At 39.7% G+C, this 13,245-nt stretch overlaps 1 protein-coding gene across 2 annotated transcripts in view; it reads right to left on the bottom strand.

Annotated features, from left to right (window-relative positions):
* Window positions 1-2,399: 2,399 nt before the first annotated feature.
* The window catches only part of RPN2 (ribophorin II), a 226,049-nt gene continuing 215,203 nt past the window's right edge, over window positions 2,400-13,245 (bottom strand). Inside the window, exon 17 of one of the 2 annotated variants that reach the window (XM_078652111.1) lies at window positions 2,400-2,776. In XM_078652111.1, the coding sequence (XP_078508237.1) occupies window positions 2,764-2,776 (13 nt within the window). In that variant the 3' untranslated portion in view covers window positions 2,400-2,763. The remainder of the gene's footprint in view (window positions 2,777-13,245) is intronic. The other variant, XM_078652112.1, reaches the window with a different exon arrangement.

Here is a 13,245-nt window from a genome sequence, read left to right as displayed (position 1 = left end):
TTTCTGCCATTTCAGGCGTCTTCGGCCCGGCTTGCTTGAATCCTGATGGTGCAATGAGCAAGGGACTCACATCTGAGTATACCCTTCCACGCTTAGGGTGGACAAAATAATTTACAACAAGGGGTGGTGCTGGACAGAGTCTCTGAATTAAGCAGAGTACTCTCACCCAGTCAAGAGATCAGGGCTAGATCCAACACGTTTTTTAGCTCATTGCACCATCCCAGTTTCAGAACCTGGCTGTATGCAAATTAGTCTGTCCCTGGCCCAGTGCATCATGGGAACAGGGCAGACCAGACTACAAAAGCCAATTCTTACACTGGGAAGGAAACAAGCTTCCGGGGACCGGTTTCTGCCATTTCAGGCGTCTTCGGCCCGGCTTGCTTGAATCCTGATGGTGCAATGAGCAAGGGACTCACATCTGAGTATACCCTTCCACGCTTAGGGTGGACAAAATAATTTACAACAAGGGGTGGTGCTGGACAGAGTCTCTGAATTAAGCAGAGTACTCTCACCCAGTCAAGAGATCAGGGCTAGATCCAACACCGTTTTTAGCTCATTGCACCATCCCAGTTTCAGAACCTGGCTGTATGCAAATTAGTCTGTCCCTGGCCCAGTGCATCATGGGAACAGGGCAGACCAGACTACAAAAGCCAATTCTTACACTGGGAAGGAAACAAGCTTCCGGGGACCGGTTTCTGCCATTTCAGGCGTCTTCGGCCCGGCTTGCTTGAATCCTGATGGTGCAATGAGCAAGGGACTCACATCTGAGTATACCCTTCCACGCTTAGGGTGGACAAAATAATTTACAACAAGGGGTGGTGCTGGACAGAGTCTCTGAATTAAGCAGAGTACTCTCACCCAGTCAAGAGATCAGGGCTAGATCCAACACCGTTTTTTAGCTCATTGCACCATCCCAGTTTCAGAACCTGGCTGTATGCAAATTAGTCTGTCCCTGGCCCAGTGCATCATGGGAACAGGGCAGACCAGACTACAAAAGCCAATTCTTACACTGGGAAGGAAACAAGCTTCCGGGGACCGGTTTCTGCCATTTCAGGCGTCTTCGGCCCGGCTTGCTTGAATCCTGATGGTGCAATGAGCAAGGGACTCACATCTGAGTATACCCTTCCACGCTTAGGGTGGACAAAATAATTTACAACAAGGGGTGGTGCTGGACAGAGTCTCTGAATTAAGCAGAGTACTCTCACCCAGTCAAGAGATCAGGGATAGATCCAACACCGTTTTTTAGCTCATTGCACCATCCCAGTTTCAGAACCTGGCTGTATGCAAATTAGTTTCTGCCATTGAGCTAAAAAACGGTGTTGGATCTAGCCCTGATCTTTTGACTGGGTGAGAGTATTCTGCTTAATTCAGAGACTCTGTCCCTCACCACCCCTTGTTGTAAATATAGAAAAAAACTCTGGCATCGCGCTGGAGGCACAGTAGCTTTTTTGGCCCAGCCTGAAGCTTGGAGGACAATTTAAGGTGAAAAATCTGCAGAAAGATGCATCCTTCACAATTTCTTTTTCATTAATAAATGCTATTGTCAAACACCTAGTTTTTCATTACTGTATTATTAAATATACATTTTCTATTTTTAAAGGGAAAAACAAATCGCTTTTCTCAAATCAAGCCATCAGAAAAAAACTCTGGCATCGTGCTGGAGGCACAGTCGCTTTTTTGGCCCAGCCTGAAGCTTGGAGGACAATTTAAGGTGAAAAATCTGCAGAAAGATGCATCCTTCACAATTTCTTTTTCATTAATAAATGCTATTGTCAAACACCTAGTTTTTCATTACTGTATTATTAAATATACATTTTCTATTTTTAAAGGGAAAAACAAATCGCTTTTCTCAAATCGGGCCATCAGATAGTCCATAGTGTATTTTCATAGTTAAACAATGCATCTTTGAAAAACATTAAGAATATATGTTGTAAATATTCTGGGATTCAGAACTACTTAAAACCGCGATGGATGTCAATGAAGATTCCTCAACTGAAGGTTGAATCTATCACGTTCCACCTCAGCAAATACTATTGGTACAGTTCAGAAAAAAAGTAAACCTAACTGGAGGACACGAATCTTGTGACATAAAATGTTAGTAAGGTACAGAATATCTTCATATGTAACGTTGCAAGGAGAGATTAAAATTGTGAAAACTACAGGCACCGGCTCTGACACTTTAAGAAACGCCATATCATAAATCAAATGAATAAAAAACTAAGTTCATTCATTTGATGTAAAACTGTGCATTTTTCAAGTAATACAAGTGATTCATTCTAGTTGGCTCTCACTCAACTCTCACATTCATCAACTTTAAAAATCTTGACTGTAACTGTTATCGCCAAGAAAGCTAGAAAGGCAAACAGCCCAGATAAAAACAAAACACTGCGAGGACAACATTTCCATCTCACCTTTCACTTTATTCCAAAAAACAAAAGAACAACGGTCAGTATTACAAATTGTAAACTGACAGACAATCCACCACTCTGTTCCTTATCCCTTGTTCAAAATATTACAAAAATTCACTTAATCGCACAACCATCCTGGGTAGAGGTAAAGGAAACACAATTCAAAAATAATTTCACGTGGCTGAATCATGGGCAGCTTCTGGGCTCGACATCAGTGCAGAAACAAGTGTAAAAAATGCAACCGCAAGCCACTTAAAAACAGACTTTCTTTGGGTCTTGAAAATGTCTTCTGGCACCTCTTCTTAGAAGATCAAATTAAATGTGTTTGCCATTTGAAAGTTCCTTCTTCTTAGATTCATTTTCCAGATCTGAAATAAATGAATAAGCAAACAGTTACATTTCTCTTTAATTTGAAAGTGCCACCTAAAAAGCCTCAAGTCTGCAGAAAGGGAGACACGTCTCTTCCTTCCTGGAAGGCTGTAGCTCATCCCAAATATTTTACTAAATGGATTTCATTGGCCGCATTCCATTAGGAGTTTATGCAACTCTTTGAGCCTGGTTTTTAGGAATTCTGTTGGCAAAAACATTCATGAATATTAATCTGAAGAACTGCTACACTCTTTTGCCTAGTAGATTAAGGTGCTTTCTGCAGCTGATTAAGCGATAATTTACACCATCTCAAACCAATATATTTAATCAGTAATGGTTTCATGTATATTTCCAAAACATGGATGTCACGGTATCTGAGTACGTAAATGTAGTGTGGTGGGTGAATGGAGTTTTAGAAGGCAGAAAATGCCATTTTCACCATGTCCTCAACCATCAGTCCAATGTTAAACAGAGCACATGACATTCCTAAAATTCCAAACAAGATTTAATAAAGTTAAAGATTCAAACTCTCATAAGCATATTGGGGTTCATGCGCTTTGATAAGAAAAAAACGGTAAAGTGTTGATTGATTAAAGGTATGAGTTATTCTAGTCCCTGTGATGAAATTAATTCTAAGTTCCAATGACAAAACTGGAGTATGTTTCAGAAAAGCAGAAGTGGGAATGATAGTTTAAAAATGGACTGTTTTGGATGGCCTGAGAGAAGGGTGCATACTCTGTACAAACGTGACAAGCCTTTACATACTTGGTCTGTTGGAAGCGCTGTCCACCAAGCATCTTTTATCACAAAGATTGGCGACTGAACACACACATGTCAAATCATTTACTGAGCGGATAGCCCTGTATTAATTGATCACACGTGCATGGTCTAAAGTGAAAATATGGATGCTTTGTCTATTCACACTGTCAAAGGATGATCTAGACTACATTCAAATACAGACAATGCCAAGGGAAGAAGGCTACTATTTGCTCCATATACGGGACATTAACAGACGACCCGGAATCATGGATATTCATTTTTAACAAACTAGCCCATTGGTCACCCCCCTTCATTATATGTGGTGATTTTAACTTGAATCTTCCCCCGAACTGGCAATCAAGGCCAGACTTTACATACAAAGGAAGGAAGCCAAGGGTATTCACTACACTTCAGGAAATATGCACCACACATGGCTTAGGGGAATGCTGGCAAACTAAACACCCCACAGATCCAAGCCATACATTTTTTTCCCACCCACATAATAAATTGACACGGTTAGATTACATCTTGATATCCAACACAATTTCATTTAAATGCACAATAGAGAAACTTCCCGAGTACTATCGGATCATAATCCATTAATCCTCAGTATGGATATTGAAGGGTCAGGCCATAATCAGAATAGATGGACTTTTGAGCGGGCTTTACTTCTGAATGAAGAGTACTGTCAATGCTTAAATAGATGGATCCCCGAATTCTTAGAATACAATATGGGGACCGCCCCATTCGAAACTGTATGGGATACCTTAAAAGCAGGAATAAGGGGAGAGACGCTAAGATTCTCCCTCAATCTTAACCGGAATACAAAATATGAAATAAAAGTACTACAGGATAGATTAATTAAAACGGAGGAAGATCTGATGAGGGCAGTGCAAGAGGGGCACAAAATAGAAGAAATATTGGCCATGGTAGCTATCGCAAAAAGCAAAGTGGCAGATGTTTTTACAAAAAAAGCAATAGAAAAGGCTATGGTAAATAAAGAACGCATATACGAACTTAGAGAAAAAGTAGGACAACACTTGGCGGTACGAACTAGACAAGAAACCATGGCAAATACAATTAAAGAAATTAATGATCCCAAAAAAGGTCTTACACAAAATTAACTAGAAATAAAAAATGCATTTCGTGACTACTATCAGGATTTGTATACGGAAACTGATAAAAATCAAGGTAAAATTAAACGGTATCTAGAACAATCTAATAAACCACGATTATCTATGGAAGACCAAGAAAGTTTGGCGCAAAATCCAGAATGGGTGGAAATCCCATTATCGATTAATAGCCTACCCCCGGGGAAAGCAGCAGGGCTGGACGGGATCCCCGTCGAATTTTACGCCAAATTTTATAAACCGTTGAAGGAAATTTTAACAACTTTAATGATATATATTTTCAATGGGGGACAACCACCAGGGTCATGGGCCAGTGCTGAAATCGCAGTTTTCCCTAAAAAAAATAAAGACCCTGCTCAAACGCCCCATCACACTAATTAACTGTGACTCGAAAATATATTTGAAATTACTGGCAACTAGATTGGCGCAATATATACACAAAATCATCTCCCCACGACAACACAGCTTTATTCCGGGTCGATTAACTATCGATCATGTCCAGAGGGTCATTATTCTATTCGACATTACAGAAGTGGCAGGAGACCCTATGGCCCTAATACTATTAGATGCCGAGAAGGCCTTTGATAGGGTCTCCTAGCAATATCTGTGGACAGCAATGTCGAGGTGCGGTGTCGGTAACCGATTCATCAAAGCCACCCGTATGTTATACATAAACCCCGAAGCGGTTATCGCAATAAACGGAGAGCTGACCGGGAGTATTAAAGTTACCAGAGGGACAAGACAGGGTTGTCCGTGCTCTCCCTTACTGTTTGCTATCTTTATTAATCCCTTCATTCTTCAACTAGAATCCAACTTGGAAATTTCACCAATTAAAACTATCAATGGCAATACTAAGACGCTAGCCTATGCAGACGACATAGCAATAGTTACCGGAAACCCTAGCACAGCAGTGAAAGCAATGGAAGATGAAGCAAAACAATTTGGGGAGGTCTCAGGATACAAACTTAATCAGGAAAAAACTCAGAGAGTCGTTAATAACAAGATTACATATCCTGATGATCGGGTAGCTATCAACGCCATATATCTAGGAGGAAATATAACATCAGACCTAGACAATCTGGTTAAAATTAATCTTGAGCCCCTCATAAACCAAACAAGCAAAAACCTCCGGAGAATTCACAATCTTCATCTGACCTTCGTAGGAAGATGCAATGTCATCAAAATGCTATATCTCCCAACATTTTTATATTTTTTCCGGACGATTTGTTTAGATTTCACCACACAGTTATTTCAGGATATTGATAATTTATTTTCACAGTTTATTTGGAATCATAAAAAACCGCGTAGGGCACTTAAATATATTACACTCCCGAAAAACAGAGGTGGGCTCTCACTACCAAACTTCAAAATATATTGGAGGGCCACGATCATACAGTATAGCAAAATACTTCTGACCTCATATAGCGATGTAGTATGCGAATGAACGACTCCGACACCACAGGGTTTAATGTTAGGTAGTGAAACAAAAGCACATCTCTGGCGACTAATGTACAACTGTTATTACAAAAAGTACGGTTTAAAACCCTAAGGGGTATATACTCTGCCTGGAACAATGTTCGAAAGCTGTTTGGGATTGGGAGATTTTCTTACTACACAACGTTAGTGGGAAATAGCAATCTACCAGAAATATTTAACGACTTGTGCATGATAAGGTGGCAATGGGCGGGGATCAGCCAGTGTGGTAACCTTTTTTCCAATATAGGATTCTAATCATTTGACGAATTAAAATCAGAATTTGGATTAAACCAATCAGATTTTTAATTTTTTTTACAAATGAGAGATTTCTTAATTAAGAAAGGGGGCGGCCCGGCCAAATATTAAAAAATTGACCTAATCGACACAACAATTGGTACCCCTACAATAAGAATTGGTGGTATTTATAATAATCTTATATCCGCTCTACCAGATGATATCAGAAAATATATATCAAATGGCACGAAAAATTAGACGTGATGCAAGATACCTGTGAGAAATCACTAAAGGCATCTCATTTATGGTTAATGTCGGCCAACCTCCAAGCCCAATACTATAAAACTTTTTTCCAGCTATACTACACCCCGAACAAGATCGCTAAATGGGGGTCGGGCAGAGGTACAGAATGCCCTCGTAAGCAGCACGAGGCAGATATTGTACACATATTTCCAACATGTGTCACATTGGGCACATTACAGCGGGAAATCTCCACCTTTCTATCAAAAATCTTTAACTCACAAATTGAAATAACAACGACAGAATTAATACTCGGTCTAGATGGAGATTTACGGCCCAAGGAAATGCAAGGTCTTATTTTTATTTCAGCGGCTGTATTTAGATTGTGTTTGGCTTCAGCTTGGCTAGATTATAACACTCCGGCTTCTGAACAATGGCGGGCCAGACTCTTGGCCACATATAATCTAGAAAAGGCCATTTATCGAAAAAAAGGTAGAAAGAAACAAGAAATTGGGTTGAAAATTTGGGACCCACGGACACGCTGGATGCAGAATCAGGTTGGATAATTATATAATTTAATCTGTTTGCAATTATATCAAGAATATGTATATTATAGATATAAAAAACAAGGTCAGACTATGTGTACTGTGTTATTATTTTTCTATTGCTGATTTGGCTATGTATTTACTCAAGTTTGGGGGGGGGGGGGAGGTAGAGGCGAAACCACAGTAGATTTAATTACGTTATAAGGAATTATGTTTTTTTTTTTACTTCTCTAAAATTGTGGAGGGGATAAAATGTCAAAAAAGCTTCAATAAAGACTTAAAAAAAAACAATAACAAGAAGCAAGAAAGACAACAAAATAAGAGGCAATTCTCATTAAAATTTCCTCAGCCATTGTATTTGAATTATAGGAAGTTGGTCCACTTCAATGATGCCTCTACTAGACATACTTGTAACTAGAATGCAACCAGTCAAATGTAGCTCATGCATAAACTAGTGAGCACAAAATCCAATTTTCATTCCTATATTGAGAAGGATGCATGCACTGATGAATTTGCTCAAAAAAATCTTTTTTTTTTTTTTAAATGGGTTATTTTTAGTTTATTAAGTTTGCTCCATTATGAATCATTTGCCTGCGGATGTGTGGATGATATTGGTATAGAAATACACTGGCATTGTTTGCAAGATTTTTCAACGTCAATTAAAATAAATTGTAATTTATATAGCAAAACAAATTTAACATGGAATTCAGTAATATGGGTTTGCTTGATGTTTAAGTGCGTGATGACAAAGTTTTATTGCTGTGTACCATCTCATTAAATTGTTATTTCAAAGAAAAAAAATAATAAAATACAGACAATGCCTCATGGAAAGCAAGGAAAAAATAAGAAGCCTTTTAGTGGAAGAATACGTCCGGTGGAAGGTAATATAATAATGCTGGGTTCTTTTGGATAAACTATATTGTAACTATTAATTGCAATGCAGAAAGGTTACATTCCTGTAGCTACAGTTCATAAGCATTGCCATCTTCCAAAAATTCATATGCTTAGATTATTTCCCGCTGTCTGGCCTTGAACCCATTTGTAGTAAATGTTCAATAGGAGTGGCACTAAACATTGAACACTTAATTATTTACAGTCTAAAAAATCTTCACTGAATGGCCTAATCTAGAGCCAAAGGGGTGGAGAGGTTCTGAGCTGCAGTTCAATGTGCGAAATGAATAGGTAAACCTTTTAATTGGGAGGGAGGGGGACAAGGGTGACCTGGAAAAAATTCCATTTAAAATGTTTATTCTGCTCTAAAAAAAAAAGAGCACTCTTACTAATAATCCCAATCTGGAAATGGGAAACTGGCTTTGACCTCCATAATGTTGAAAGAAATTTTTGGAGGACTATACTTTCTTCGGCCTAACATACTTCTTTTCATAAAATTTGTTAGGCGGCATGTTTTCATTTAACTAAAATATTGGGGCTTTACCTCACAAGATATTCCACAAGTTCTTGAGTGTGCCCCATTGGTCGGTTGTTATCTGCCTGGCAAACTAATACCAATGGATGGATTATTCCACCCAACAACTGAGTAACTGGACTGAGATACTGAACTGGGGTACTACTAAGCAATTGTAATTGCATTTATATATCGCTTACTACCACTGACGAGGCGTCAAATCGCTTTTTCGGCGAGTAGCACGCTACTCCGGAACCCATAAAGGATTAGTATAGTGAAATATTTTATTTTATTTATAAAGTTTTCTATAGCGCAACTTGACCCAAGAGGGTATCAGAGCGCTTTATATGTAGGATCGTTGAGTTACAAGTTACATCAGATAAAAGAGCATAGTAAGGTACAGTGCACATAAACAATGTTTCAATAAATCGGAGGAGGGAGGGGAGGAAGAATTAATAGCGGGGAGACGAGGAGGAACGATGCCCAATGTCCGGCTGGGTAGGTGACGGTCAAGGGGAAAACCAGGGCCAATCTCCTCATTAGCTGTCAAGAAGCTCCGCCGGGCATCAGCCATGTTGCTCAGGTCTCAGTGTTCAGGAAAACCAGTTTTTAGTTTATTTGATTTGCGACGGTTATATAGCGCTATTTAGACCCAGAGGTATCAGAGTACTTAACCAGGGGAATGTTGCATTAGGAGGTACATCAAAATGATTATAAAGCGCTGGCTAGACCCATAGGTATCAGAGCGCTATTACAGAGGAACATTGCGTTACAAATTGCATCAGTTGCAATATCGTAATAATGTACAGTAAACAAACAACGAGGTTGAGAGGATTTATACGAAAGGAGGGGTAGAAGGAGCCGTACCAGGGAGACGAGGAAGAACTGTGTCCAATGTCCGGCTGGGTAGGTGACGGTCGAGGGGGAAAGCAGGGCCAATCTCCTCATTAGCTGTCAAGAAGCTCCGCCGGGCATCAGCCATGTTGCTCAGGTCTCAGTGTTCAGGAAAACCAGTTTTTAGTTTATTTGATTCGCGACGGTTATATAGCGCTATTTAGACCCAGAGGTATCAGAGTACTTAACCAGGGGAATGTTGCATTAGGAGGTACATCAAAATGATTATAAAGCGCTGGCTAGACCCATAGGTATCAGAGCGCTATTACAGAGGAACATTGCGTTACAAATTGCATCAGTTGCAATATCGTAATAATGTACAGTAAACAAACAACAAGGTTGAGAGGATTTATACGAAAGGAGGGGTAGAAGGAGCCGTACCAGGGAGACGAGGAAGAACTGTGTCCAATGTCAGGCTGGGTAGGTGACGGTCGAGGGGGAAAGCAGGGCCAATCTCCCCATTAGTTGTCTAGCAACTCCATCGGGCATCAGCCATGTTGCTCAGGTCTCAACATTCGGGAAAAACAGTTTAGAATAGATGTATAGGCTACGAGGATAGAAGTAAAAGAAGAAGGTAGGGGGGAGGGCATAGAAACAAGCCAGAGAGGGAGTTGAGACACAAAGGGGAGACAATGTGAACTATGCCCAATGTCCGGCCGGGTAGGTGATGGTCAAGGGGGTGAACCGGGCCCAATCTCCTCTACAGCTATCTAACAGCTCCACCGAGCATCAGCCATGTTGCTCGGGTCTTCGCAGTCGGGAAGACAGGAATAATGAAATATGAAAGTGATTTAAGTGGTGGATAGGTTAGTCAATTGTTTGGATTCAGAAGGATAGCGGAAGGATAGAACAGGGGAAAAAGGTTTGTATTTATATAGCGCTTGTTACCCCTGAAGGGGTGTTGAAGCGCTTTTTTTTTTGGGCGATTTGCACGCGACTCCAGCAACCCATAAAGGATAAGTGGTGAATTAGTATAGTGAATTATGAAAGTAATTTGAGTGGTGGATATTAGTCAGTGAGAAGGATAGTGGAGGGATAGAAGAGGGGAAAAAGGCTTGCATTTATATAGACCTTGTCACCCCTGATTGGGTGTTGAAGCTCTATTTTGGCGAGTAGCATGCTACTCCGGAACCCATAAAGGATTAGTGTTGTAATGAGTATTGTAAGCTCTTCCAAAGCCAGTGCTGCAGTGACAGTGCAACTATTCAAGATTTAATTCTGTGTGGGTAGAGTTTCCTGTAATCACCATTTCTTATTTACCGTACATACTACTCAGTCTTGTATCTTGAAGCACTGATATCAACAGAAGATAGAACTAAATTATTCTGTTTTGGACAACACCTGGGAAGGTACTCATAAAGGGACCACTAATGCAGACTTTACAGTTCAGGCCAGGATTGGTCAAGCATCTGGTAGGATTTGCGCACAGCTGTATAGTGCCCTTGTTGGGTTTATACTATTTTTAATGAACATATATTTGATATGTATTAGTCTGATGATATCATTGCTTTATCTCACCCGTAGAAAATGTTACCTTCGTTAAAAAGCAAATACAACTCCTCAAGAAAGCCTGCTTGCCTGTTGATCTTTCCTACAACAATCCAAATTCATGAGACTAAAACCTCAAGCAGTAACTAAGGAGAGGCTCTCACTAACGGTATTGTATGCATCCTCCCAAGAAAATCAAAAATGTACTTAAGTGGTTCTATAATAAAACACTGAAAGCATTATTAGATACTATGCTGCAAAGGCAAACAGATTAATACTGACTGGTACAGAGTGGCAATTGGCTTAGTTGTCTTACAGCCGAATTATTGTCCATATGATCAGTCAGTGAGAGTGCTTAATTCAAAACGCCTAGCTCCTGTAGGGTGTCTTAAAGCCCGACTTGGCTTCTCGTAGGAAGATGGGTATGGTACGGAAATATGTCACACAATAGAAGTCGAATGGCACACATGAAACGCTCTGGTACTGCTTTGTCACCGGGCTGAAGTGTTTGAGAAGAATAAATGTACATTAATTTTCTCTGTGATGGAAACTAGGAGTAGTTTTTCCATGTAATACAGAATTGCAGTATAATAATAATGTAACAGTATACAGAGTGTTACAACACAACAATAAAGATATCTGCAAGTTATATAGCTCGATGGCAAAAGTAGAGTTGTGTTTTCTCAATTGCCTTAATGTTCAATCAATCAGGGGTTGTTAAAGTGCACTACTCAGCCATTAAGGTCTCAAGGAGCAAAGGGTGGAGGGGGAGGGGGGTGTTAGTGCAACAATGTGGTAGCATAAAGAAAAGTGTGGTAGATAACAGGGGTGGAGCAAGCCAACACCTTTTAAGCCTATGTTTGAATAGCTTTATTTAACCAGAGAGATCATACATGGAATGTCACAAGTTTGCTGTAATGTAGTGCTAGAAAGACAACGCTACAATGGATACACGCTACTCAGTGATCATTTCTTCACAGGTCTATTTTTCCCCAATATCATATTATTGAATTACTGACGGATTTGCAGATATATTCTGCCTACCAACAGTAGCGCTTCCCAACCATGCATATGATAAGCATAGGTGAAGCATATGAGCGAGTACTTCAATAGTGAACCTGGGCATGTCTGGTGCTGGGTTAATACTGAATAGGGTGTGTCTCAAAAGAGATTAGCTAAAGGGTGCTGATGAGCCGGTTTACAGCAGGGCTCAACTTCATGGCAATGGGTACTAGAAAGACTTTTAAAAAAATTAAAAAATACAAGGCGATAGTACCACGTGTCTAGAGAAAACAAGTGTCCAGTAATTAATGAAAAAGGCAACAATGTATTTTTTCAAGTCAGAGGCATCTACATGTCAAGTTCTCCTGAATTCGTTTATCCAAGGAAAATGTGAGCAATCTATTTTTGCAACTGACTCACCAATCAGCTTCAATATTTTAACAGTATGTTAGGATGTGAACTGTTCCAACCAGCTTACTTGCTTTTAGAAAGGATCTTAAGACGTGGCTGTTTACTCAGTAGATCTTACTTTGCTTGCTTTTTTGGTCCTCATTGTTTTGCCCCCCTCTTTTAAACGTGTTATGTTATTATGATGCAGCTCTCCTTTACTAAAAGCGCCGGGATACTCTTTTTGAGTCGCCGTGCGCTATACAAAAGATTAAATAACATAACATAACATTTGAGTCAAGAAACTTGCCCCAACACACTACATGTTAAAAGTAAACCAGGAAGGAGCGCGATGGATTTCAGTCACTACATCACCACAAATAGGGCTTCACTATGATTTTGAAGATAAACAACAACTTCAGATTATGTGAATGGGACTGATGCTAGTATTAATACGGAACTGTACTTGATTGTGTTTCAGACACTTAGTCTTCGTTAGTGAGAATTAAAACTAATTACACTAGTCTGACCAACACATTTAATGGAAAAAGAAGACGAGGAAGTGCCCTCATCTGCTGGCGAAATACATTTAGTGCGGCTTTTCATTAGGTTTTTATTGAGCTATTTGTCTTGTGGTAGTGCTGGATAATAGTGTGGTGAAGGCTGCCATATAGCACAGACAAGAGGCTTACGACTTAATGAACCTGTTTGAGAGTAGTCAAAACCATGCGGACTGGAGGAGATCTTTAAAGTGGTTGAAGAAGCCTTAGGAAAAGTGCCATTTTTTTAAAGTGATAAAACATGAACGTTTCAGGCTTCCTTGGATCATGATAGAAACACTTAATAAGGAAGAAAATTAGGCATATGAAATAAAATACAATTTGCACATTAGTGTATATTCATGTTAC

The sequence above is a fragment of the Lissotriton helveticus genome, chromosome 7, assembly GCF_964261635.1.
Source record: "Lissotriton helveticus chromosome 7, aLisHel1.1, whole genome shotgun sequence".
Taxonomy (NCBI): Eukaryota; Metazoa; Chordata; class Amphibia; order Caudata; family Salamandridae; genus Lissotriton; species Lissotriton helveticus.
This window is presented reverse-complemented; position numbering and strand designations above follow the sequence as displayed.